Source organism: Mugil cephalus, chromosome 12, assembly GCF_022458985.1.
Source record: "Mugil cephalus isolate CIBA_MC_2020 chromosome 12, CIBA_Mcephalus_1.1, whole genome shotgun sequence".
Classification (NCBI taxonomy): domain Eukaryota; kingdom Metazoa; phylum Chordata; class Actinopteri; order Mugiliformes; family Mugilidae; genus Mugil; species Mugil cephalus.
Window position 1 is genome coordinate 12177278 of NC_061781.1, and position 26605 is coordinate 12203882.

General features: G+C 42.0%; 4 protein-coding genes across 4 annotated transcripts; 2 read left to right on the plus strand and 2 right to left on the minus strand.

The window, feature by feature from the left end:
- Positions 1–512: 512 nt before the first annotated feature.
- Positions 513–12187, minus strand: sona (SON DNA and RNA binding protein a). The gene is made up of 10 exons (XM_047600886.1): positions 12038–12187; positions 9628–9723; positions 9274–9481; positions 8819–8895; positions 6868–8688; positions 6376–6775; positions 5713–6236; positions 4994–5481; positions 3290–3382; positions 513–2570 (listed from the first exon to the last, which is right to left on the minus strand). The coding sequence occupies exons 2-9, from the start codon at positions 9653–9655 to the stop codon at positions 3308–3310; spliced, it is 3621 nt and encodes a 1206-aa protein (XP_047456842.1). The 5' UTR covers positions 9656–9723; positions 12038–12187; the 3' UTR covers positions 513–2570; positions 3290–3307.
- Positions 12188–12742: 555 nt separating this feature from the next.
- ercc1 (excision repair cross-complementation group 1) lies at positions 12743–16171 on the plus strand. Its single transcript, XM_047601070.1, has 9 exons — positions 12743–12918; positions 13123–13545; positions 13709–13812; positions 14074–14173; positions 14830–14906; positions 15215–15314; positions 15405–15476; positions 15658–15726; positions 15812–16171. The coding sequence occupies exons 1-9, from the start codon at positions 12859–12861 to the stop codon at positions 15872–15874; spliced, it is 1068 nt and encodes a 355-aa protein (XP_047457026.1). The 5' UTR covers positions 12743–12858; the 3' UTR covers positions 15875–16171.
- Positions 16172–16810: 639 nt separating this feature from the next.
- On the plus strand, positions 16811–22561 carry prmt2 (protein arginine methyltransferase 2). The gene is made up of 9 exons (XM_047601156.1): positions 16811–17057; positions 17144–17338; positions 18185–18346; positions 19259–19423; positions 19666–19841; positions 21213–21342; positions 21431–21567; positions 21655–21829; positions 22006–22561. The coding sequence occupies exons 1-9, from the start codon at positions 16968–16970 to the stop codon at positions 22036–22038; spliced, it is 1263 nt and encodes a 420-aa protein (XP_047457112.1). The 5' UTR covers positions 16811–16967; the 3' UTR covers positions 22039–22561.
- LOC125017710 (zinc finger protein 239) lies at positions 22397–24709 on the minus strand. Its single transcript, XM_047601157.1, has 2 exons — positions 24411–24709; positions 22397–23956 (listed from the first exon to the last, which is right to left on the minus strand). Exon 2 carries the CDS (start codon positions 23901–23903, stop codon positions 22884–22886), a length of 1020 nt encoding a protein of 339 aa, XP_047457113.1. The 5' UTR covers positions 23904–23956; positions 24411–24709; the 3' UTR covers positions 22397–22883.
- Positions 24710–26605: the final 1896 nt, after the last annotated feature.

Sequence of the window (26605 nt, forward strand, 5' to 3'; positions counted from 1 at the left end):
CTGAAGCTAATCTTGAGCTCCACTAGGCGGAACCAGAGGACAACTGAAAACTGAGCAGCGCATCATTCATTTTACGATCACGGTTCGGAAAATTGAATTCATTAAAAGATAATAACTCATCTCACAATATAAACAGTCAATTGATCACTCTAACAAAGCAACGTCTTGGACTGATGGCCTTTTGTCCTCCACATAAAAGCAGAGATCTGGTTTGCAAAGATTACTGGCCATCGTAGCTTTAATGTATGATGCGCTGCATATTTCAAATCCAGCGCATTAATTATGAACTGTATGTTCCATTGTGTCCACTGCAAAGTATTGCACACAGCTTTAAATCAAAAACCAAATTCTATTTGATTTATAAAACTGGAGGGAGATGCAGCACACTAAGTAACTTTGAAGCTCACTTACCAGCTTATATTTCTACTTATAATTGTGAAATAAATGTAAATACCTGTGAAATAATGTGGCCGTGTGTGTGTGTGATATGGATACAACTTCCTGAACAAATCTAAACAGATAATTGGTTTTTAATAATCGTCAACACATTTATGTACAAAGCAAGCATGTCAGAAAAACAATAACAACTGATCCTAAAATCCATTTTTCTTCTTCCTTTTCAGTCATTAAAACAGCTAGTTGTTACATCGGGGGAATCAATCCAACACTACAGAGGAAGTAAAGTTAAAGTCTGACAAAGCCTTCACAGGTTATCATCCACAGTTAAACAGCCCTGGGCATTGGGAGGATGATGAAGCAGGATGGATTATTCCTCCCTACATTGAACAGAAATGGGAATTATGAGTCCAAACACTTCCCTGTCAGTTTCCCCGAAAGCACCGAGTTCGTCTTTGTTCTTCAGTTCCAATGAGACAAACGGCATCAGTGAAATATGTTTACCCGGCACATTCTACACAGGCCAGGGCAACGCCATTTACAGGAAAAGCAGATATTGAACTTATTTGGGGGGATCAAATGAAATGGGTTTATGTTTGCTAAGTATTACGCGTTCTCTTCTCAATAGCCATTCTCTCCTGTCTGCCACACGAACCCAAAGTGGGATGAGTACACTTCACGTGGCTACTGTTCTTTCTCCAAAACGAGCATCTTGATACAAAGAACCTGATTGTCCATTTCACAAAAACATTAAACAGTGACACGGCTCAGGACAGACTCAACTTCTTACTTTCCACATTATACAGTACAAGTCAACCGTCACTCTCAGAGCTTATAAAATGAATTATGTTGTCCACATGTGTTAAAAAAACAAAACAAAAAAACAAAAAAAAAAAACACCACTGAAGTGTACATTTAAAAAAGTAAACAATTTGTCGCTCTAAAACTGCTTGTTATGCATTAGAAATGTTCTTCTAAATAAGTAATAATTACCTCCATGTTTTAGGAAATATGCATATCCACCTTATTTCTAATCAGGAAAACTACAATGAATCATATCTTATTTCCCCACTTGTCAAGTATCACCGGGGGTTTTGTGATAACATTGTTTTCAAATACTCCACAGGTCCAAATGATAGAACAGTCCCTTCAACACTTTGCACTCAGCTAAATTCTTCTTCTATTTTTTAAAGTGTTGTCGTCAGCGATTTCCAGAAAAAAGTATCAATATCCTCTACGTGCACCTTAAAATAAAAATAACTCAAAACTCTTTGAAAATGAATGGTCCAATCAAATCTAGAGCAAAACATGCTTCCAGAACGGAAAAATCCACAAGAAAGCTCAAACAAAATACCAAAATATAGTCAAAGATTAGTTTGATGCTTCAAAAACAGAGGGAAACAGCTCCCACCCAGGGCACATCCACCGAATTACTTTGTGTTTTGTGAATTGAGATGCTGTTTGTCATAGCCAGATTTCAAACAACCTTCTGTTACAGCCCGAACACTCAATTGTTCCCTTCCTCCAAAGTAATCGGATCTGGCATCTTGTTACAGTGACGACGCGTGGTCACGCTCTTACTCTGGAGATCCAAGCGTGTGAAATCAAACCACGCGTACGGATCGGCTATCTCTAACTTCATCTGCGTTATTCGCTTATAAAACCAGGGACTAGTGATAACTGAGGGGGAATACAGCAGAACAAGGAAGCGGTCTCCACCTATCACAATCCTTAAGAAAGCATAAAGGTAAAACAAATTTAGAGAAACTTAGAACTTTTACAAAAAAACACTTGCGCCACTATTTTTTTTTTTTTTTTTTCTTCCTCTTCAGTCTTTGCGACTGCTCGAATAAAGCAGCAGCACTGAGGGGTTCGGTGGTGAAAGTCACTATATACACACGCATACTCACACTCACTGTACAGTCACACAACTGTTGACACATCAGCATGTCCAGTCATCAGTGGTATCACAGGTGAGGTCTGCCAGTCACTCGCTCTCACACAAACAGACACAAATTGGGGAGCAGAGTGGGGCCGTGGCTGCTGCAGATTCTCCTACGTTGGAACCGTGACAACTAGGGTTGCTCTTCCTCAAGTCACCTGGCTAACAGAGGGACCTGTGGGAAGATACGTCGTCTCTCCTACGTACTCCTTCAGTCCTTTGACGGGTAGCTCTACGTCAACAGAGACAGAGAAAAAAAAATAAATAAAAAAATCAACGTTTGTGTGAACATCATGTTTCAATCAAGATCTACACAGATCCTTAGATTTAGTTATAACTCCTCGTCAGCGCAAATGAAACGAGCGCCTGAATTGTCAGAACGTCTAAATAGGGATTTACAGTGTAGAGTTTGGCCAATTGTTCAATTAGTCTCGTTAGATGTATTTGTGGGTAGCCGGCTTTAAGCTCGATTTATAGTCGTGTCACTTCTACGTTGCGGTCTAACATCCACATCTCCCCAAATATTCTCCTTTGTGCCGCCTTTGTTCACAGCGTCTACGTGTTGATGTACGCAGAAAACCACACCACGACCGGCCGGCGGTTTGGCAGCATAATTAAACAACAATGTCGACAAGTATAGATGCTTTTACGGGAGAAGCCTGCGACAGCACAGGGTGTTTTTACAGAACAGAATTAACTATGTTTTGAACAAGTTTTACAAAGTAAAGATGTGATAAAATGACAAGCGGCCCAAAAAGTCAGTAACTAAAAGTAAAATAAAGCAACTAATGCGTATTTTCCTGGATAATTTAACATGTTTTAAATGAAAATATAAAAGCATGTTTTTTATTTTTTAAATCTCCACAGAACGTTGTGAAACTAACAAAAACTTTAATAAAGAGAAAAAGTATGATAGAAATCAAAGATGAGATAAAAGATGGAGATCTTTACCGTGAAGGCTTGGCAGCTTTAGCTTTCATCATCTGAGACATGGGGTTTAGCAATGGCCATCTCCTCCTTGCTATTTGCAATCATCTTACACTTCTACAAAAAAAGGATGGAGGAAAAAAAACATTTGTTATGTTTGTAAAGAACTGAATGCACAGATAATGAACAGTTCACACGTTTTTCCCCTCAGGCCCCTTCGCTGTGTAATAAAATAACTGTTATCACCTTAAGATGTTGCATCAAATCTTTGTTTAGTAGGTTTAAGTCAGTGTAGATACAACTGTGTGGTAGATGAACACGTAGAGTCTTTAGTTGATGTGTAATATTTTGTGACAAATTCAGAAAGGGAAAAGAAATGTATTTGTTGTCAAAGCTGTAACACAGCACAGACTTCTGCATAACTTGTCTGATTTTGACCATATGGCCACTGACAAAAAAATGTTTTAAGATTGATTGTGAAAATCTGTCCACTTCTCAAGTTTTTAATGAGCCTGGGCTGCTAAACAGAAAAGCTAGAGTTCCACTGCATCACTTTATTACTCGAAAAAGTATTGTCTGGATATAAAGCTGACATTGGCTAAACTATTTCACATCAACAGTGTGGTAAAGCTGGCAGATGGTTCTCAAATTTGCACCCTATGCAAACTAAAAATGCACAAATGAATTGGAAACTGGATTTTGGTAAGTGAAAACTTACAGAATAAAGTTGCATGCAAGCTATTTTTTTTAACAAAACAAGATAAATATAACTTGAATAATTAAAAGTGCAATGACAGAATCTTCACACAATGGTTTGATTAGTAATTCCCATAATAATGTAAAGTGTAAGTAGGTACATAAACCTACAAAACTATGTCTCTACGAGTTCCTGTAAATATAACGCTCACTGACAGACATTTGAATAGTATGTTTTTAACAGAGCTATGATAAACGGAGTTCTGTAATATGCAAATGTGTGCTGATTTATCTAAGTTTTATCATGAATACATTTGTATGTCATGGTAAAAAAAAAAAAAAAATGATAGTGGCCGTTTTTGTAGCATCTGGCAATAAAGAGTTATTTGAGAACTCCACTTGTTTTGAGGCTTCCATCCTGTTGTGACTCATGTGACATTATAACCATGATGTCTTCTTGTCTCGTTATGTGACTGTCAGATGAAACGAGTACACCTGCAGTCTGGAAAGCATTCATGACTTGCTGTGCAGTCGTGAGGGAGTTTTCTTTGTCCTGAAATGTTTTTCTTCACCATCAAATGAGTTTTCTTTCTAGTTTAGAGTGTGTGAACTGTCATATCAAACCATTTTCTATCTCTTATTGCTTTCTCTACTTTCATGGTGAAGGACGCGCTCCCAACATTGACGGACCCCTCCAACCAAATCAAAACATAATCTCTACTTCTGGGCAATCTCTCGAGTCATATGCGAGTACTTGGTGGTTGAGGCAGTGTTGAAATGACACACAGCTGCCCAAAAAACCTTTAGTAGCCAATTATGTCCAATTATTTGTCAAGTGTTGCAATTAGTGCAAAAAAAAGGACTACATCTCACACAGTCCTTTCAATATTGATGCAAAACTTAGTCAAATTAAAGTTGGATAATCTGAAGCATAGAGCCTGAGGAGCACAAACTTTTCAATATTGTTTTGATCAACATGTACACATACTATAAATGCACTAAACCAGAACAATAACACATTCACACATTTACCTCAGTAAGCTCCTTGATGGTATGTATGTTAGCTTGCTGAGTGACCTTCCTCTTTGCTTCCTCAATGTGGTCCAGATTAAGAGATGGTGTAGGGGGAGCGAGGCATGGGGGCGGCTTGTTAGTAATGGTAGGAAGTGGGGCAAGTGGGGGCATGGCTGCCAGGGCACCCATGTTTGTCAAGGCAGCCGTCATAGTAGCTGCAGTCATACTGGCCATAGCGGCACTCATGGTGATGTTTGACATGCTGGGCATTCCCGGAATATTGGGCATCCCCAGTGGACCCATGTTAGACATATTCGGCATGTTGGGCATCCCCATGCCCATTGGAAGAGGTAAGGGTAAGGGTAGGGAGATGGGAGTTGGAGATGGAGTGGGCAGGGGAAGCTGGAGGATGGCTTTTGGCCGAAGACTCTCAGGAATGGGAACGCCCGCCTTAGCACACATGGCTGCAGCATTAGCCTTGGCTATCTCCAGTAACTGGTCCTTATCTGAGAAAAACAGGGGTGAAAGACAGAGGGATGGGGGATGCAACAGGGCACAACAAGGTTAGATAAAGAGGAAAATAGGGCCAGATTATTAACAGTGTAAAACAAAGCATGAAATAAAGTAATAAAAACAAATAATGTAAAACTGTTGAATGTATAGTGGCAAATTTAACATCTAATGAAGGGGCTGATAGTCTTTCACGTGACTGTCATTAGTTACAATGTATGTTTTACCCAGTTCAGTGAGGCGCGGAGGAGTCTTGCTGGTACTGCGCCGTGTCCGCGACCCTGACCGACGTTGTTTGCGGAGGATGAGAACTGGAGAATGGCTAGGTTCCCTCTTCCACCTGTCCCGTCTATCAAATGAACGGCTGCGAAACACTGGGCGCCTCCCTCGACCCCTTGACCTCGACCTGCGTCTGCGATCGGAGGAACGAGACCTAGACCGCTTGCTTCTGTCTGCTGACCTGGACCTTTTCCTTCGGCCCGTGGAGCGACTCTTGGATCGCTTATTCCTGTCTGTCGACTTGGACCTCCTCCTTCCCCTGGCATTGGGTGAACGCGAACGGGATCGTCTCTTGCGTGCTGGAGAGCGGGACTTAGAGCGGCGGATCCTGGTTCGTGACTTGGACTGTGAGCGCTTGCGTCGCGCGGCTGAACGTGATCGTGACCTCCGTCGTCGGGCAGGCGATTTAGATCGCCGCTTCTTCCTTTCTGATGGAGAGACGGATTCTCTTTTCCTTACTGGGGACTTGGACCTGAGGAAAGACAGATTTTAGGATGATGAATAACTGCGCCTGTTCTTGATGAAGATGTGTAGGTAATTTCAAGAACGCTTTTAAGGATCAGTATAAACATTAATACATGATGTACAACGAATTTGTACACAGCACAAACCTGGACTGCTTTCTTCTGGATGCAGGCTTTGAGGTTGAACGTCGAGGCGATGAAGCTGAACGTAAAAGTTTCGTGTCCTCTGTAGGTGAGCGAGACTTGGACAGCTGTTTCTTCTGTACTGGAGATACAGACCTAGAGGGGCTTCTCGGGACGTTTGGTATCACTTTGACAGGAGATTCTTCTGCTTCTTCTGAGCCTTCTGACTGATCTGACCCATCTGGACCAGTGGCCGGCTCTGGGGAAACTGACCTGGACCTGGAAACCCGTTCATTGGACGAGCTGTTATGCTCCTTCTGGTCTTCTTTGTCAGGGCTGGGAGGAAGCTGATCCTGCAACTTTTCTAAAGAGCTCCCAGCTTCGCAGCTGGAGACAGGTGCTAAGGGCATGGGTTTCCAAGAACCTGCATGAGGCACGTTAAATGACATGGCATTAAGACATGGACATTTCAAGAGAATAAAACACTTAATGTAGATGTAGGAAAAAATGTCTTGCCTGTTGTAGTTGCAAAACCTCCGTTTTCTCCAGCTGCCTTTTCTCCAACTGCCTTTTCTCCAACTGTCTGTTCCACATTAGAAGAGGAAGACTGGTTCTCTTTAACTGGGGAGGAAGATGTGGATCTGGCTGGGGATGAGGTGTCAGACTGCCCATCACTTGATGCAGACCTTGATCTGGACTTAGATCTGTTCACTTCAGCAGACACTGATATAGACTTTGACCTTCTCTTCCTGGGAGATTTGGACTTCCTCTTGCCAGGCTGTGGTGATCGTGTCTTTGATCGATGCCTTCGAGACAATGAGCGAGATTTGGAGCGTTTGGCAGACCTTGGTGGTGAGCGGTTTCTCCTGGCAGGGGACCGCGAGCGCCTTCTCACTGGTGACCGGGATTTCGACCGCCGTCGAGAGGGAGGGGTTCTGGATTTGGTCCGTTTGCGAGGAGTCCTGGATCTGGAGCGACGGTTGCGCTTAAGTACTACAACGGAACGTGAGCGAGTTCGCCTGCTCCTGCGGGTTGACCGGGAGCGTGATCGTCGGGATCTGGGGGGTGGTGACCTCCTGCGCCTAGACAAAGACCGGGTTCTGGAGCGTCTGCCTCCAGCGCGTCTTGCCGGGGATCGTGATCTGGAGCGACGAATAGGACGTCTAGATCTAGAACGAGAGCGACGTGTTCTGTTAATAGAACGTGACTTTGAACGCCTGTTAACTGCACCGCTGCGCCTAGGTGAACGGGTCCTGGAGCGCTTTGTTCCACGGGACCGTGACTCTGACCTACGACTCCTCCTTGGAGACCGAGATAAGGAGGGGGATCTCCGACCTGTACGCCTAGGAGATCTTGACCCCCTTCTTTTAGAAGTAGGAGAACTTCGGCGTGGCTTTGGGGAAATGGACAGGGAACTCTTTCGTCGTTTAGGAGACTTGGACTTCTTTGGAGATTTTGACACCTTCTTTTTTGGACTGAGGGAGCGAGAGGTAGATCGGGAACGACGGCTAACTTTCTTCTGAGACTTGTGGGATGGAGACAGTGACTTTCTCTGTGATTTAGGGGACTGAGAACGGGACTGGGAACGAGAGAGCGGTCGACATTTTTGAGGTGTTGAGGGACGTTTTTCCTTTGAGGTTGACCTGGAATGGCTTCTTGGCCGTCCTTTCACCACATCCATTGTTTGACCACCAGACTGCTGCCTGCTGAGACTAGGTGACGGTGACCGACTCTGACCTGACTCTGTTCTCTTTATGTCAAGGCCTTTAGAAGGGGAAGGAGACCTGGACGATTTGCACTCCTTGACGGAATCCCTCTGAACTGAATTGGTCTGATCTTTCAGGCCTGGGTCATCTCTTGGGGTAGTACCTTCCTGTTTTGGGATGATGTCAGGCAATTCCTGGGCATGGCTGAATGCCCCATTACCATTACTCCCCTCTGACTTAACCTTAACTGTTGCCATCTGTGTTATCTCAGACTGGCTCACAGAAGTTGATGTCATATCCTTTTCCAATTCATTGATGTTACCTCCCTTCCCTCCAGTTGAAGACACATCCAAATCTGATATCTCCTCTTTTTTTGCTCCAAGGAATTCAGGTTTCTGAGTGAGGACGGGTACTACCTTCTCCTCCCCACGTTTGCTTTTTGCAACCTGCCTCGATACCAGGTCTCCTTCACCTTCAGACTCTGAACCTGAAGCTGAGCTGCTTTCAGATGGAGAGCGAGATGGGGATTTCTTCTCCTGTTTTTCATCTTTCTTCCTCTTCTTTTTCTTCTTTTTGGCAGCATGTCGTCTGTGTTTTTTGGATTTTGTGTCTCCTTCCACATCCACACGATCTAAAGCCATCATTAAAAAAAAAAACAAGGGAACAAATCCATTACTTTAAGAACATAGTATAGAATAAGTATGAAGAATAAAGAAAGAATACGATATAAAAATAAATGGTTGTGTATGACTTTCTTCTACCTGTAACTGCATCCTTTTTGGCCTCATCCTTTACCGCAGCATGGTCTACAGTTCCTGCAGCTGCTGCTAGTCTGGCACTAAAAGAAAAAATGTTATTTTTTAGGAAAGCTTGGCAGACTGCACAATTTTACTTATGTGGTAAAGTCGGTTAACTCATAGTAAAGTTAAAGAGCAGTGACATGGAGCTCACACCAAATGAAAGAATGGAATTTGCAAACCCTTATAACTAGTTATAATTCCAGTAAAATAAATTCAAAGAAGCTGCCAACGTTGTGCCAATGTCTACAGATCGCTTGTGTGGAAACTAAAAAACATGCATAGAGATTCATTCATTGCTTAGTTGGTATACATTTTGTAATTAATGTACAAAACCATACATCAAGAATCAGAAAGTGGCCCACTTTGTCCAGACTTTCACTAGTTAACATTTTATTTCGGTTTGCAGTTATCCTGACCTGGCTCTGGTGGTCCTAACTGGTCTTGGTGGAGGTGGTGGCTCCACATCCGACTCGGCACCAGATTCTGAACTGCTCTCCTTCTCGCCTTTCCTCCTCTTCTTCTTCTTCTTGCTCTTGTGTTTTCTGTGCTTCTTGTTTTTCTTATGGGGTGGCTCAGTCCCTTCCTTGGTGTTTATGTCGTCTTTTTCGGGTGCCTCATCCTCACCTGCACAGAGAATCCAGCATTTCTGATTATACAGGTCAAAGGCAAATTCTACGGCACACAATGGATTTGTTTGACACAGAGACAAAAACTAAAGGGATAAACATAAAATCTATGACAAAATAGGTACAGTACACAGTTTAACTTACCTGAGGGAATGTCTACTACAGACTCCATTGAGACAGTAATCTGAGTTTCTACAAGGTCCTTGAAATATCACTGGTACACTGCTTCCTCGCTCAACACTTGGGAGAAAAATAAAAGAATGTTTCTTAGGCAACAGAAAACAGAGTGTCACACTACAACAAACTATAAGTAATAACAACTTGACAGCACTGGGGGCTGAAAACATTTCCCCTAAAATGCAAGGATGAGTGCCAAGAAATTTCTAAAGATGACGACACCTTTGGTTTGGAGCAAAACACAGCAGGCGTGCATTATCAGTATTAGAATGCAATTTGTTTACTCTTGACAGTCTGTCCAGATTGATATAAATGCAGCGGGCCAAACATTAAAATTACCTCTCTGCATGGCTGATAAAGGCAGGGCCACAAAACAGCCCTCAAAGAGTCTGAATAAAAACAGTACATTATAACCTTCTTGATGGCTGAATTGAATGGATGTTTGTTGTATCAGACTCCAATTTTATTTACCTGTATAAATAACCAAAGGAACAAACAGTAGCCATGTCCCAAGAATCAGGTTTGGGCACGATTGTGTTGAAATAAGGCACAAACAAACAATCACTAGATTCCACCTCAAGTCCTTACAAACCAAGTCTGGTCTCTATAGAAAGTCGCTGCATTGAATTCTGAACAACTTCTATCAAGTGTGAGAACATTTTGTAGTCTTACTGCAATAAATCATTCTGGTCAGCCACTTCCCTTTTTTGCTAGGCAACTAAGCCAGGTAGCCTTTCAACACACATCCATATTACAGCTATAAAAATCTACAGTATGGATGTGTGCAATGCTTGAGATTAAAAAATCAGAGTAACTTATTACTCTATTTTCTTTTGATTAACACAGTCTGCACACACAGTTAATATTTAGAATATGTTTTGTTTTTTGAAAGAATGAAATAATCATAATTTATTTTGTTGTCTGCAAAGGATTTTAGTCATTCAGGTCATGGTATGTTACAAAATACATAATAAACTGGACTTTTGGGGTTTTTCTTGGAAGACATTTCAGGTGGGTGAAAAACCAAACTCCCTTCCAGTCATTTAGAACTGAATAAGCTACTTGAATGAGTGATGAAAACTTTTCCAGAAAACTCAACAAGTCTGGTTGCCTTTTATTATTATTATTATTATAATAACAGTCTAGTTAACAATTTGTATGGAAGTAGTAGGAACACTATCTCAGTCAGTCAGGCCAGGATCCTCCTAGTGGCACTGCCAGGTAGTAGCAGTTCCGTGGTAATCTGTGCAAATTTGTGTCTAGGTAATTATGTTTACATAACACAATTATATGAAATATGAGTAAAAAAAAAGGCGCTGGATTTGTATAATTACTGTAGCCGATTGCTGCAATTACTTCAAGATTAATTATTAGTCAAGCAGAATAGACAAAATAATAAAGTCCTTGGCCGAAGTAATTAAATACAAAATATTGGGGGTGGGGGGCGCACTGTGTTGCCCCTGAGCTGAGGTGACATTTTAAGGACACTGGCGTATTTTTCTTGTAATCACCACGGTTGACTTAATAAAGTGCTCGTTCCACAAAAACAAAGCTTTAACAAACCCCATCAGCAGTTGCCCCTGCCACCATGAATACAGAGAAGCACTGCTGTGTCGTAACATTAGCAATCAACCGAAAATCTTAAACTCGCCGGCTTCTCAAATCACGCATGTCTTCACTTGCAAAAGATATTAGGCTACACACGTCATTGTTGAAAATAAGAGTGTTAAAACCACAGAGGTAACGACGAAATATACACTCTACATAATTTAGCTATCACTGGACGTTATCCATTCTATTAATGCTAAAGCTAACATCACAGATAGGGGTGCCAGTGCGTTATTTCACTTTCAAGCACGTTAAGCTAGCTAAGTAATGTTAAGTCTTTTAGTTCCTGGTACAACAAGCCATGTTGGTTGCATCAAATGCAATTCTATACATGCTCGCCAGAAGTTGCATGGGTAAGAGAAACGAAAAGTTTTAAACTATGGTAGTTCGTCAACACGTTACATATGGCTAACCACAGTCGGGCCTGTACAGCCAGGGCTAAAGTTAACATTCATTAATAAATCGCTGCAGCTAGCTAAGGTTGACCCAAGTTATAGTAACAAGAACGTTGCATTTGTTTTTCGGCCCTTATTTCATACAAAGCGAACACTTACTATCCGTAATGGCAAAGTACTCTTGCACGCCGCGGCCTAAACGACAACTCATTACCAGCTCGTTTACCAGCGAGGACATTACCGCTAGCTTCGTTATAGCATGCTTGTAGCAATTGAACTAGATAGCTAACTTGCTAAAAATGTAGCTGCAATGTTTTTCAAAAGAGCATACTTGTTTGTTCACCACAACTATAAATACTGTGACGCATGCTTACCCAGCTTATGTCTGGTGGTTGCAGTCCCCTTTAACAAAATGCCCGATGCCCGCTGGCCTAAATTGTGTGATATCAAAGAATCGTTGAATATGCTAACCGTTGACGTTAGCCGACCAACTGATCCGCCATGATGGAGAAGGTATCCCAGCATGCCATGCTGCGCGGTTTGAATGGCGGCGTCACTGTCTCCTAGGCAACCCCACGCTTCATTTTAGAGAGCCCGCCGTAAATTCTTGGGGTTTATGTTAACGTGACATGTGCCATTTATAGTCTTTGGTCTCGGTGTATATTACTATATTTACGATTCTGTGTAGTTTACATTGCAAAAACATCAAATCGTGACTTGAACACTGGATTGCGTACAAATGCGTATTATAGTGACTGGTGTGTTTTGATGTGTGTATTTGCTTTTAATTGTCGTTGCCACTACCTATAGTACTAGTTTACAACCTTGTCTCGACAACTAACGGCAACATTTTTGCTGTTGGATGCTCTTGTAATATGTGCAGAAGTCATTCGGAAACATCAGGGAAGAACATATGAATCTCGATTTTGATTGAGGACACGGTTTCTAATTGCTATGGACAAAGGACTAATGTCGTGAACATGAGTTTGTGGATCGGTCAGCGATAAATTAAACGGCATAAAGAAATTGGATGACCCTTTCTGTGATGGGGGTGGTCTGTGCTTTTATTCTGGTTGAGTTTGTCCGGAAGTGTCATAGATGCATTTCCGGTTGTCACCGAGTAACGTTAATATACGTTTAGCTAATCAAGTGAAACGCATGTGTTTACTTGAAAAGTCTTTATCACTTGGTAGACATGAAGAAGAGGTTTAACATCAACCTAGACGATTCTGCTTTCACTAAAGAAAGAACCCTGGTCCGTGTTTTTGTACATGCAAGCTAGCTGGCTAGCCACTTAGCCACTTATCACAGTGTTATTTTTTTCAATGGACGTGTAACTTCGTTTACAAATTTAGCAATGCAGCGTGTTGGTCGGGTTAGGATGTTAAAGCCATGAATGAAGGTTTTCCGCAATTTAAATTTTATTTAATTCTCTGATTTGACTGTGTTTGTATTGCAGCCAAAGCCACAGTTTCAGTCTTCATCCAAAGGAGGACAAAACTCAGATGCATCGACTACAAAGCCTGTTCCTGGGTCGGCGGCTCAGCCCTTGTCTTATGCAGAATATGTCGTGCAGAGTAAAAGTAACGTGGCTGCTGCTCCACAGAGAGATGGTTCCTCCAAACCGCTCAGGACTGAAGGCGCTGGAGATGCTGGTCTGAAACAAACTGAGCCAGTGTCCTCTGCTACAGAAAGATGTGAAACATTTAAGGAATCGGCTAAAGGGACAGATGTTCGAGCTGAGGAGGATAAAATGAGCGAGGAGGTGCAGTTGGTTGGCACAGATCAAAAAGAGGGCAGCTGTCAGAAGTCAGATCCCACCCTCAGCTTGGGTCCGAAACCATTGGGGTCAGGGAGCAGCATTATTGTCAGTCCTCGACAGGTATGTATTGTTTGCCGTCATCCTCTACACCTGATTTCTATTCAGGCTCAGTTGTTGGGTACCGCCTGTTCATTAGTGGGCTATTTTTTTATTTTTATTTATTTTTAAAAGTGATTGTGCTTGCACAGTGCACAGCATCACACATTAGTTTTCTCTTATTCAGAGGGGAAATCCTATTCTGAAGTTTGTGAGGAGCGTTCCTTGGGAGTTTGGAGATGTTGTGCCAGACTATGTCTTGGGACAGACAACTTGTGCGCTCTTCCTCAGGTGAGTTGTTGTGCTTCACAAATGTGTGTGTGTGTGTGAGGGAGACACACACACACACTCTTTTTGCATGTGCAAGAGCAGATAATGTAGACCGTGTATATTGCTTTGCATTTTATCTTTTTGTCGTACCAGGATGTTGTCATGCACAATAGATTCTTTCAGATGAGCACAGACTTGTATATTCACATTTGATGTGAACTGCTTTAACATATTTTCATTCTGTGCTGTTTTGTGTTTCTATGTTTTGGGCCTGGCACAAAGTCTGAGGTATCACAACCTAAACCCAAACTATATCCACGACCGTTTGAAGCAGCTTGGACAGACATTCACCCTGCGAGTGCTGCTCGTCCAAGTGGACGTTGTAAGTAAGAATGTGTCACAGACTTTGACACTGACCCCCTAAATGAATTCAGCCTATAGTCTGTGCCACCCAGTCTGGCTTGTCTGACTCTTGTGTTTTAGATCCTATGTCATTTTGTGGTTATTACTATTTATAAAACAAGAAGGAAAGGTCAGATGAAATTATTATAGCATATTTTAAATTAAGTCTGTCCAAAAAGTATGAAAAAACCTGGATGACAGAGAAACTTCACAGATAATAGAATAAATTCTATGTAATCTGAACACACTGGATATTTCATTTATTTAACCGACTGTTCTCTGGTTACTCAAGCTTTTAATGTACATACTATTTATATACTATATTTGTTCTTCTTTTTCCGTTACAAAGTGCTCACAATATTTGAAACTTGCACTAATATATTTCCCAAATGCAACTGCCGTTACAAAACACTAAACTGTAAAAACAAGGGCTGTAATGTAACAGGTCCAACTGAATTCTGCAGCTGGAGGCTATTTTTAGCGAGGTGTTCAGGAAACATTCTGCAGATCTCAGCTGATATTTACGAGATACTGTATGCAAATATGAAGGACATCTCGATTTATAGAAAATTTACAATCCAGAGTAAAGGCTTAATTAATGTAGTTATTCCCTCTAATGTTGTTCTTCCATCTCAGAAAGATCCACATCATGTGTTAAAGGAGCTGGCTCGCATCTGCATCATGGCCGACTGCACTCTCATCTTGGCGTGGAGGTAACACCTGCAGCAACTTAACAAAAACACTGAACAAGCTGCAATAGAACACCAATATAATTAAATAATATCCACCTTACCACCTAAAAGAGTATGTAATGTGAAGAAAGTCTGACTTTTGGGTAGCTTTATTGCCTTATATAATCCATCTCATACATGTGCTTGCAATGGTATTGGAATGTTTTGGGTGACTTTGATAGGACAGCTTTAATAATGTTGTTCTGTCCTGCTGTGCCAACAGATAGAAATTGGCCTCGGAACCTAACCTAAGCTTTTAATTTAGTATTTTCTCCATGTTGTATTGGCAGTCCAGAAGAGGCAGGACGTTACCTGGAAACATACAAGTCATATGAAAAGAAACCAGCTGATCTCCTCAAGGAGCAAGTGGAAAAAGACTACCTATCAAAGGTACATGTGGATTCAACCATTTCTGATTTTAAGTCTTTCAAAAGCATTTTGGCATTTTTGACAATGCACTATTTCAATGTTTGTTTTAAGGTCACAGATTCTCTGACCACCGTGAAGTCTATAAACAAAACTGATGCCATTACCTTGCTCTCCACTTTCTCAGTGAGTATCACTGAACACAGAGCAACATTTTCACTTATCTAACTGCTCTGTGCAGGAAGTAGCAGGTGTACACAGTACATATATTCATAAATGGTGATAGTGTGCTCTAATCCTTTACTGATGTTGTCATAAGGATTATCCGTCAACATACAGAGATGAAGACTTTTGTACTTCTTTACAGTCTGTAGAGGGAATCATCAGTGCCTCTAAGGAAGAACTGGTGCTCTGCCCAGGCCTTGGGCCTCAGAAGGTGAGGGAAATGTACATGTGAGGAATTACACAGGGCTTAGGTGAAGCATTTGTTGAATAATAACGTTGACATTTTGTGCCTGCAGGCGAGACGGCTGTATGACGTGCTGCACAAGCCCTTCCTCAAGTCAAAGACAAAAGACAGCTGACACTCTCACTGTGACTGTGACATGGCTTCTGAAAAGAATTCAGCAAAGCGGGACACCATATTGAACAGCTGGTGACACGCTTTCTAAAGTACTGAATTAATACTGAAAACTCTTGATTTAATAAGAGGATGAAAGAGATCTATAAAATCTCCCTGATAATCAGAAAGGGCAGTTTTAAGGATTTGTGATGTGAATTGTTTGGAGTTGTATATTGAAGTGTTGAGACCACATGTTCAATGTTAATTATGTTTTGTTTGTTTGTTTTTTATACAAAAATAAATATTTTGTTATATTCTATACCATGTAAATCTTCCTGAAACTTCTGTTATGCTAAAAATTAATTCAAAAACAAGGAGACATGTTAAGAAAAACATGTTGTATAAATCCCTCAATGTAGAGCTTTTTGTTGGGAGAAGGGGGGTGTGTGCTTTTTGGCTCATTACTAATCTTACTATACATTGTAAGATCCAGTGACAAATTGGACAAAACCCTAACACTACATTTTCTCCTAATCTAGTGTTTGTCTACAAGGGCAACAACTACCTTCACTATTAACTGCTTCTACTTCAGGTTAACCCAAAAAAGAAAGGGTTACACACACAGACAAGTCAAACTCTTTTATGAGTTAATTATCTTTGGGTCAAATGGCATAAATTATTAATAGGTTTTCAGTACAGCAGTGATAAGTTAAAGGACACCTTAGAAATAAAAAAAACTACTGTGGAAAATCAAGACAAGAGGAAAATAACTCGTATATGCACATGTCTGCTGTGTCACTATAATAGAATATGGCTGAACATGACAAAGAATATTTTCAAATCGATACAAATAAGTGCAACGTATTCTGTCGTTGTTGTACTAGTTTAGAGATTTTCGATGCAACGTGAAGACACGGAAACGCAATCTTACGTCTAAACAGGAAGTGGTTAAGATACGCACAAGCCAGCTGGAGAGAGAGTTTTGCCGCTCGTTTCCCTCCAGTAAGCTCCCCCTTTTTTAAACTCACAGACTCAAGTTATAGTTCTTGAAGTCTCTTCACTTCTTTCTCGGAGGGACACCGACTGCAGACGTGGCGGCAGAACAGTCGTCAGACATGCAGACAGAGCTGGAGGACGAGGATGATGCGTCCCGTGATGGGGAGTACGTTGCCCTGTCAGATTTTACTGGAAGCGGCGGCGACCAGGTTAGAGACATAGTCCAAGGAAGGACGTCTGGGAATCTAATAACTCTAAGCGAGTTTTAATTCTGACGGTGTCTTTATTTCCACAGCTTAGTTTTAAATCTGGAGACAAACTACTCGTACGTGCCAAGCCATCGCCAGAGTGGTGGTGGGCAGAACTGCGGGGGGTTATTGGTTATGTTCCTGCCAGTTATCTGCGCCTGGAGGAGGTGGTGGAGGAGGAGGACACCTCACTGGAAGATCCATGGCAGGATGAAGAATACTACGGCAGTTATGGGACACTGGTTAGAACATTTAAAGAACCTTACATTTTTGCATGTTTATCGTCTTTAAGTTGCGCGTGCTGACATTTTTAACTATTTCAACTGAGTTGATGTATATTGATATATAACAAAGGGCAACTGTAGCCACAATGATCAGGTTGTAGAGACTTCCTGATTGAATGGACACAATTGTTTTAGAGTTATACTTAACCCACAGGGTAATGTAGGTGGGTCCTTTGAGATGGTCAGCTGGTCCAGTCTAGACACAGTCTAGACATGTTGGGAAGTCAAGGCCACAACATATACATGAAATCAGCATAAAAACGCTGATGCTCTATCACTGGCTTTCAGAAATGTGCAAAGTCAGCATCTAATTGAATGCACAACCATAAAAACGGTCGTTGCTCTGCTGTGGACGTGGTTGACTTGAATTGCATTGAGTTTTAGTCTCGACAACAACTGTTCTTCCTACATTGGGACTAACACCTGAAAGATTTTGTATGGAAAGATGAAGGAGACCAAAAGTGATAAATAGTATGTAAATAAGTAGGAGCGCTTTATTTTTTTTTCTTCAAATGCTGTTCCTGAGTCCATCAGACATGATTTCTGACCATTTCAATTTCCTGTTGTCATTTCTTGTAATTGACCCTGCGTGTCCACATGTGTCACCCTCTACATTTCAGCCGGTTACAGATGGTGGATGGAAGGATTTCTCACAATTACCATTTCATTTCATGTCTCTTTTCTTCAGTCAGTGTTTGTCAATCAATTCTGTGCCAAAGCAGACACTGCACGATCTTGACGTGTCATCACCAAGCGTCACCAAACCGCATCACTGATTGTGCTTCGTTGTGTCCCGTGATGCAGAGGCTTCACCTGGAGATGCTGTCAGACGCGAGTCGCACTGAGACGTACCGGCAGGTTATTCTCAGCAACAGTGCTGCCCTGAGGAATAAAGTGGTGATGGACCTCGGCTGTGGGACCGGCATCATCAGCCTTTTCTGTGCTCAGCTGGCACAGCCCTCAGTGGTAATGTTAACAGCGGCCAATTAGGAAGTCATTAAAACACATGCGGTCTTTATCACACACATACACACATAGAAACACACAAAGTTTGTTACAAAGGCTGCGCTGTATTGTATTGTGTTACATCTTAAAACATAAAAAACAAAGACCCAAGTAAACTTTGTAGGAAATACAGAGAAATATGGTTGTTCACATTAATGTAATATATGTATAACAGCCAATACATTTACATGGATTATAGTATTTTACAAATCATCAATAATAACCCAGTCGGAACAAAACTGCCCCGTGTAACTTCCTCCGTTCTGGCAGACTGGCCCAGTTGGAAGGATTTGTAATCGGATTGATACTTTTAAATCACCTGAATATTAGTCTCTGATAACCATGTGAACGCTTAATCCCATAACTTCCTTCTGAATGAATACATTCTTTCTTCATGTTTGGGGTAAACATCAGCTGACGTGAAGAGGTTCCAGGAGGGACAGAAAGAAGGATGTAGCAAAACAACAAGCTGTTCAAACAAGTGTTTGAAAATAGGAACAAAGCCAGAATCGATGAAGTACTCCTTTTCTATTCACTCTGTTCAGTGTTGTCAATGGAGGTATGGAAAATACTTTTTATTTTCTTCTTATGTTTACGACAGACTCTGCACCCCGCACTGGGCAACACCACTTTGCACAAGTTTAAAAAAAAAAAAAAAAAGTTATATTCTGTTTAATGTTTTGGAGCATCTAATCAAATCACTCTTATTTAGCGTTCATGTCAACAGTTGGAATCTCTCTGCAGAGTGATTTCAAGACTTTGTCTCTTTTGAACATTAGCGTGCTCACACCCCCACCTGCTGGCCGAGGAGTATGCCGCATGGTGCAAACAGCAGGATGCATACAACGTGCGATTGTGTCTTTGGTGCTGTAGGTGTATGCTGTGGAGGCCAGCTCTATGGCAGAGTACACCAGACAGCTGGTGAAGCAGAACAGCTATGAGGAGGTGGTCACTGTGGTCCAGGGCCGAGCTGAGGAGGTCGAGCTGCCGGAGCAGGTGGACGTCCTGGTGTCTGAGTGGATGGGGAACTGCCTCCTGGTAACAATGACACTTCGATTTTATCATTTCTAATATAAATGATAGTGTTTCTGCTGTTTTTCATGAATGGAAATGAATGTGTTCTAATATAACAGCACTATAAACCTTCGCTTCATACAGCTGAATTGCCACTGTACCACTGCAGGATTTAGCGCAGACCTGGTTTGTTAGATCACATTCCTTTTCACTAGTGGTCATGATGTTTTCGTATCATACATTCTCCCCTCCTCCCTCTGGTCTAGTTTGAGTTCATGGTAGAGTCCGTCCTGCTGGCCAGGGACCGCTGGCTCAGAGATGGCGGCGTGATGTGGCCCTCCTCCGCAGCCCTCACCCTGGTGCCTTGTCAGGCAGACAGCTATTACTCAGAGAAGATGGCCTTCTGGGAGCGGCCCTATGGCCTAGACTTCACCCCTCTTCAGTAAGACCATTACTCAGCGTATGACAATGAACAATGTCCTGTCTCACTTATATACAGTGTGTGTATATATATATATATATATATATATATATATACTGTTCCTGCCAGTTTTTTTTTTTTACTTAATCCTTTCTCAGCACCATCTTGGACTTGGATGTGCAAGTAGATGCCAGGTAGCGATGTGCACTTTTGACACTTTTGACACTCTGTGATGGCAGCAGCCACCCCCAGCAGGGTGCAGCCCGGTACAGGCACACACACAAAAAAAATGGTTTAGGACTAACTCAAAAAACGTGAGCAACAGCACCAGGTGCTGACCTCGCCTCCTAATTCACAAGATCCCAAACTGATCAACTATCTGTGCGATGCTCTGGAAGAAGCCTGGTCCACGGAGGCCCCTCTCCTCAACCCATAGCAGTCAAAGACCCCCCACCAATAACATTCTGTTGTCACACACCATGGCTGGCAAGAAGGCCTGTGTCCATTCTCAGATGAGATCACAACTTTTTTGGAGACACAATATTAGGAAGGGGGCAGCACGGCGGCTCAGTGGTTAGCACTGATGCCTCCCAGCTAGAAGGTCCGGGTTTGAGTTCAGCTCAGGCCTTTCTTTGTGGAGTTTGCATGTTCTATGACTTACCATATATGTAAATCTAAGTACCTCTATTTGCTCACTTCCTTATTTCTAACATGCATTGTGCACCTAGTAATAGTTTTGCCCAGCAACAACTTCAGATATTATCTAACCGTTGTGTTTGTATTTCTGATACCTAATGTTACCCTGGAACATAAAAATTGTGACTCTCTATATTAAGTTGATCTGTACTCTTAATAATAGTAATAATAACAATAATAATAATAATAAAATGTAATTGTGGGCATTGGAAAAGAGATGGAATACATAGAGAATGACAGGGAAGGTTTCACATGTGAGAAACCTGAGTACCGTTTAGGCAAAGTCAGCAGATTCTTTTCTGTCTGCCTGGAACTTCTCAGCCACAGTTGAACTCAGAGCTCCATTTACCAGTCTGTGGGAGTTGTCATCTGATCACGGCTAATGGAAAAACAAGTGCAGTTCATGATCCACATTACCATCCGATCTTCCCTTTAACTAACTCCAATGCAGTTTTAGTTCAGCATGCAATTTCACAAAGAATGAAAAAAAACAGGATGTTGTAAACACTTTTAACAGGTCTTATGCTTATATTCAGAGACTGTCACACCTTGTGGCGTTAAAACTACTTATGCGTGTTTAAGTCCATAATTGTTTGTAACGTATACATTCTTATTTCATGTTGGGTCATGTTGTACTCTCTCGTAAGTCGTTAAACTGATTCTTCCATGGTGCTGTGTCATGTTTCATCCTTGCAGGCCTTTGGCACAGCAGGAGTTCTTCACCAAACCCAAGTTCAGTCACCTCATTGAGCCGGACGACTGCCTGACTTCTCCCTGTGACGTCATCTACCTGGACATGTACACTTTGCAAGTCACAGACCTGGAGGTACCGTGTGAGATTTCATGATCACGAAATGCTGCGATTGCAACACAGGCTGATCTTGTAACAAACTGGTATCCGTTTCATTTCTCAGGAAATGAAGGGCGAGTTTCGCTTTTGCGTGGACAAGTCTGGTGTTTTTCATGGATTCACCGCCTGGTTCACTGTTCACTTTGAGAGCCTGGAGGCAGGAGGTGCAGCCGTGGAGCTAAACACAGGACCCAACTCTGAGTAAAAAGACATAAAAAGAATCTTCAGCAGTTCACTTTTCATTAAAGACACATTAGATTAATGTTAACTAGAGGCCTTTCTCTTTAGTCCAACACACTGGAAGCAGACTCTGTTCATGCTAGACAGGCCGGTCAGTGTCTATGCCGGAGACTCCATCAGTGGAACCATCGTCCTGCACAGGAACCCCGTCTGGAGACGCCACATGACCGTTACCCTGCACTGGAATATTAACAGCAGCACGGAAGATACAGACAACTGCCAGGCAAAGATCTCAAGCTTTATCCAATTGATGCACTGTACATCCATTAGGCGGTGGTAGTTTATTATCTTTTAGACCACTGTGGTTACATTTATCTATGAACAATGATTTAGTTATACAATTTAACCTCCCAAAAATAGATATAGAAACGTTAACTTGTTTTCTTTCTGTGTCTCTAGGTTGGGACAAAGAGTTTCCCCATGTGGAGGTGACAGTCTCCCAATCATTAGATCCACAGGAAACCAGTCTAATGCTTCCTCTGTGCAGCAGTGAGCTTTTGTTGACCGGGAATGAAACATGAATATGACGGTCGAAGGAGAGTCGCCTAGTATGGACGTGTGGGAGTCTCTTGGTACACCTGATGGCTACGGGCCCAGGTGATGCACCGTAACATGCTACAAGAGCATGTTCACAGAGGAGAACCCACCTACTCTGACTTAACTTTACTCACAGGGATCATTTGTTTAAGCCAGTGTTGAAGATGACTGACAATGCTAACATCAAACTATTGTTCACTGATGTGTTTTCACTCCTGGGGTCCAACTGAAGCGACGATGAGAACGCCAGAACATGTTTTTAGCTTTATTTTAATGTGCATATTGTTCAACAATAAGCATTTTAAGTACATCCTTATTTGTACATACATGCCAACAGGCTTGTATCCATTTAGGAAAACAACAGCTTAATCATGATTTAAAATGGTTTCAGATATTAAACTTTTTTTTTTAACACTGATTTAAGATTAGAGTGAACATTTTATTCCACAGATAGATCACAAATGTTAATTAGCCTTCGGGCTAAAATATGCATTAAAACAACATTTTTACAAAGACAATTTCTTATTCACAGTGAAATTCATTATTCCAAATAAAATATGTTGCTTTAAATTAAATAATATGTTGGTATTATAAACTCTTTGTAAACATATTTGATGTTTCAGTACGAGGTGAGTTTCTTTAAAATGACTTAGTCCGGTTACTGTGCGCTGGGGGTGAACTGCTGTGACACATTCCTCGGTCAAAGATGGACGTCGTCTCAGTGAACTGTCCTCTCTTGGTCATGGCTCTGTTTTACATTTTGCTTTAGATCTGGAGCGTGTGTTGACATCAGACGACAAAGCCTGAGTGGACTCAGGAGAAGGAGGCCTGGAAAGTGGAACAAACAGAGGAGGTTTAACCACTTTGTCTTCAACCTCCTTGTTTTTATCTTTTTTCTGCCTCAAGTGTTTGTCACAGTGGTTCACAAAAGTGTCCAGCTTGACAAAGGTCTTGTTGCACACTTTGCAGTGATAAGGCCTCTGTCCCTTGTTGAGGCGTATGTGCAGCCTGATGTATGAAGATCGTACGAAGGTGCGGCAGCAGACCCCACATTTCAGATCCTCCATGCTGCTTTGGGTCTTCTGGGGTGGGCTCAGCGGGGGTGCAGGCACTGGTTTGGCCTCTCCGGACGCCTCCTGAGCCTTGTGCGAGAGCAAGAGTGGCAAAGAGCTAAAACCCTTGCCACATGTCTCGCATTTGTATGGCCTCTCCCCAGTGTGTAGACGAACGTGTGCCAGGAGCCCGGCCTTTTGGGTGAACGACTTGTCGCAGTAGGTGCACTTGAAAGGCTTCTCACCTGTGTGGAGGCGACGGTGGGTCTTCAGATGCGAGGCGCGGCCGAAGGTCTTCCCACACTCTGGGCATTTAAATGGCCTATCTCCGCTATGAATTATTTTGTGTGCCATCAGGTGGGAGGACTGATGGAAGTACTTGCCACAGGTGCTACATCTAAATTTCCTCTCCTTGTTGTGCGAGGCCAGGTGAAGAGTCAGGTGGGCGGAGGAGATGAAGGTTTTGGTGCACAGGCTGCAGCTGTGAGGCTCCAGGCGCATGCGCCGGTGTGGCCTTCGACCATTACTATGGGGGCTGCTGCCTTCCTGGCAGGAGGGGCATTTGGAAGGACTGTCATGCCCCTGTTTAGGAGCGACAGAGTGGTTGGAGGAATCAGGGTCAGAGTCGGGCTCTGGCAGGCTGAAGCTGCATCCACAGTCTGAGCAGTGCCCTGACTGCTGCACTTTGTCACCAGCTTTCTCCAGCATGGTCCCCTGTAGGGCCAGAGCAGGGGAGGAGTTTTCATTCAGGACAGCAACATCTGGGAGGGAAAACAAATGATTATGAAATAGAGGCTAACGCTTTCAGACGTGCATTACGCAAAACACATCGCTCCTGCAGCGGCTGTGGCTCAGTAGAACCAGAGGGTTCGCGGTTTAAACCCCGGAAAACAAGACTAGTGTTGTTACTTTTCCCTTTCTCATTAGCCAGCCAGCTTTGACACTTGACATCGTTGCCAGGCGTCATCGTGTCATTGTATCGTTTCCTGTTTACCGGCACAGTATTTTATCAGCCACGATCATGATAAATCTCAGGCGATCACGCGCTTTGTGGCACCAACAGTCGGAGCAATCGCCGACACACAAATGTGAACGCCAGAGCTACACTAGCTTCCTTAGCATCGACATCAGCCGCCCCTGCAGGCCCCGCTTCGCCCCACACAGTAACGCGTAAAGCATTTGAGGATGCGAGTCGTGAACAAAGATTTCACATACCGTCTTCTTCCTTCCTAACAAGCGCATGTGCTCATCACAATGAAGCAAGTTTAAACGCACACAAAAACACAACAAAGGGGTAGTTGTGTTCCGCCTGTGTCTCCCTGCAAGACGCTGGGCCGGTGGTGGTGTGATTTAAACCGGGGCTGCAGCATCATCTAGCGAGCGGCGGAAAAACTGTCCTCTATGGAGAGGAAGAACCGAGTTTAACAGTGGGAAACTTATAAAAACCCGGTCTCTGGTTAGTTAAGGCTGCTCAGAAAGCTTAATTTTTTATTGAGAACTACTATCAGAAACATATCTCCGCTGTACGTTGAGTTTCGTTTTGTCAGAGGTGATACTCGAGAAACGAAACTAACATCACAAATACTAAGTCACAGGAACAGGCGTGTGCTGTTGGGATTGGACGTCAGCTGCCTTTATAAGCAGACTGAGCATCACTAGTTACAGTTGGACCGCTTCAACACTTCAGTTCATCATGACTTAGGTACTGTGATTTCACTTTTTTATATATATATACATATACTCTTTTATTCTGCAATTATCAGTGAGTAAATGAACTTTCAGACTTTAACTTTAAGGGCCATTAATGGGGAAATGGCAGGTGAGTTTCTAGTTTTTAAAAAATCAGGGTCAAGTTTTTTTTTCCTTTCAAGGATGATCAGAGATGAAGGGGGCTATGAGCCTTTATAGTAAATATTATAAATTGGACACAATGGTTAATATACAGCTTGTCTACCTAAATATAACAGTGTAGTATGAACATAATACACAAACATAACATTACAATGTCTAAAATCGCAGATGATCATATCTATCTATATGATAATTTAGATCTCTTTTTCTTAATATGACATGTCAGTAAAGTGAGACTAGACCTGAACTAAACTGAGGTAAAAAGAAATTCTTCCATTCACTGAAGGCTAATGACTGGTGGAAGTGTTAATCTAGCCTGGGTTGTTATTGGCATCAACGTAATCCGATCATTGTGATGTGACCTTAGGGTTTCTTATTGAAATAGCCAAGAAACTGTAGCTTTTCATCTTTGTTTTTCCACACTGAACAATGCTTACCTATTCCTTGCTTATCATTCATCGTATTTATTTGTGTTTCCTGCTTCCAGAGAACTGATGCAGCAGTGTAGTTGTTTTGCTATGGTCTAAGAGGAAGTTTGTCAGTATGCCGAAACTCTTGTTGCTGCAATACTGTGGTTGCTTGTTCAATATGAAAAGCCTCAGGTGGGGCACAGAAATCTCGTTAAGATCACACTATTGTGAAAGTCTGAATATGAATCGAAATCTGAAAGAATAAAGAACACATGATATCCTTTAAATCTATTTAAAGAGGATATAAAATTTAATTGACAAGCAGTCTGGTCTATACCTTTTTATATACACTAGTGATTGGGACATAAACTGTTATAACTGATTTATGTTTGTGTATTGCACAATTTAATTGGTTAGTCTGTGACAGTTAGTGATGTAGACAAACTGCATGTAAACCCTGTCAAACCAGTCATACTGATGCATCAGTTGTCTGTACGTAACAGCAAACCAGAAAACATCAGTTAAGAAAAGATGACTAATATATTTTCCTTTAAGCATTATTATTAAACTTTTAACATGTTCACTCTCATCTTTAAAGTTCCAGCAAAGTAATTCAAACAAGACATATCTCTTTCTAAATTTGTTGCAGTGATAAATCATAATTTTCCATCAATTGTTCAGTTTATTAGATATGTAAATCTTTTGACCTTATGTTGAAGACTAGCTAGTCAACAGGGATGTTCAGACAACATCAGGTGCCTGTCAGTTCAGTGCTCCTTTATTAGTCTCACTTTATCTGCCATTGCATCCTGCCAAGACTTTCTGTGACTGCATGTGATGTGATGGCTTTGTTGAGGCCTTGCCTCCACACAATTCAACAAAAGGTTCATTACTTGAAGCTTTAAAAGAATAAAATAAATAACAGCCTCAGCGTGTATCAAACTCTTACTCCATCAACGTAAGACCATCACTTTTACGATGTACCATGAGCCCCACATACCGTACCACCTTGTCGTTGAAGCTTTTTGATTTACATCGACACTACACAACTCTTTGCAAATTTATACACTTACATCCACTGTTTTCATTTGCTCTCAGTATCGGTTTAGTTGTGTAATAGAATATTTGTAGTGAATGCGTTAAAGTTAA

Coding starts and splice junctions, on each gene's coding strand:
- ercc1 (XM_047601070.1), top strand. CDS start 12,859: ATGAAGAAGAGGTTTAACATCAACCTAGACGATTCTGCTTTCACTAAA. Junction 14,174..14,829: donor TGCTCGTCCAAGTGGACGTT/GTAAGTAAGAAT, acceptor CTTCCATCTCAG/AAAGATCCACATCATGTGTT. Junction 15,477..15,657: donor CCTTGCTCTCCACTTTCTCA/GTGAGTATCACT, acceptor ACTTCTTTACAG/TCTGTAGAGGGAATCATCAG.
- LOC125017710 (XM_047601157.1), bottom strand. CDS start 23,903: ATGCTGGAGAAAGCTGGTGACAAAGTGCAGCAGTCAGGGCACTGCTCA.
- prmt2 (XM_047601156.1), top strand. CDS start 16,968: ATGCAGACAGAGCTGGAGGACGAGGATGATGCGTCCCGTGATGGGGAG. Junction 17,339..18,184: donor ACGGCAGTTATGGGACACTG/GTTAGAACATTT, acceptor CCCGTGATGCAG/AGGCTTCACCTGGAGATGCT. Junction 21,343..21,430: donor TGCAAGTCACAGACCTGGAG/GTACCGTGTGAG, acceptor TTCATTTCTCAG/GAAATGAAGGGCGAGTTTCG.
- sona (XM_047600886.1), bottom strand. CDS start 9,655: ATGGAGTCTGTAGTAGACATTCCCTCAG. Junction 9,482..9,627: donor TGTAGTAGACATTCCCTCAG/GTAAGTTAAACT, acceptor TTCTCTGTGCAG/GTGAGGATGAGGCACCCGAA. Junction 8,689..8,818: donor CAAAAAGGATGCAGTTACAG/GTAGAAGAAAGT, acceptor TGATGGCTTTAG/ATCGTGTGGATGTGGAAGGA.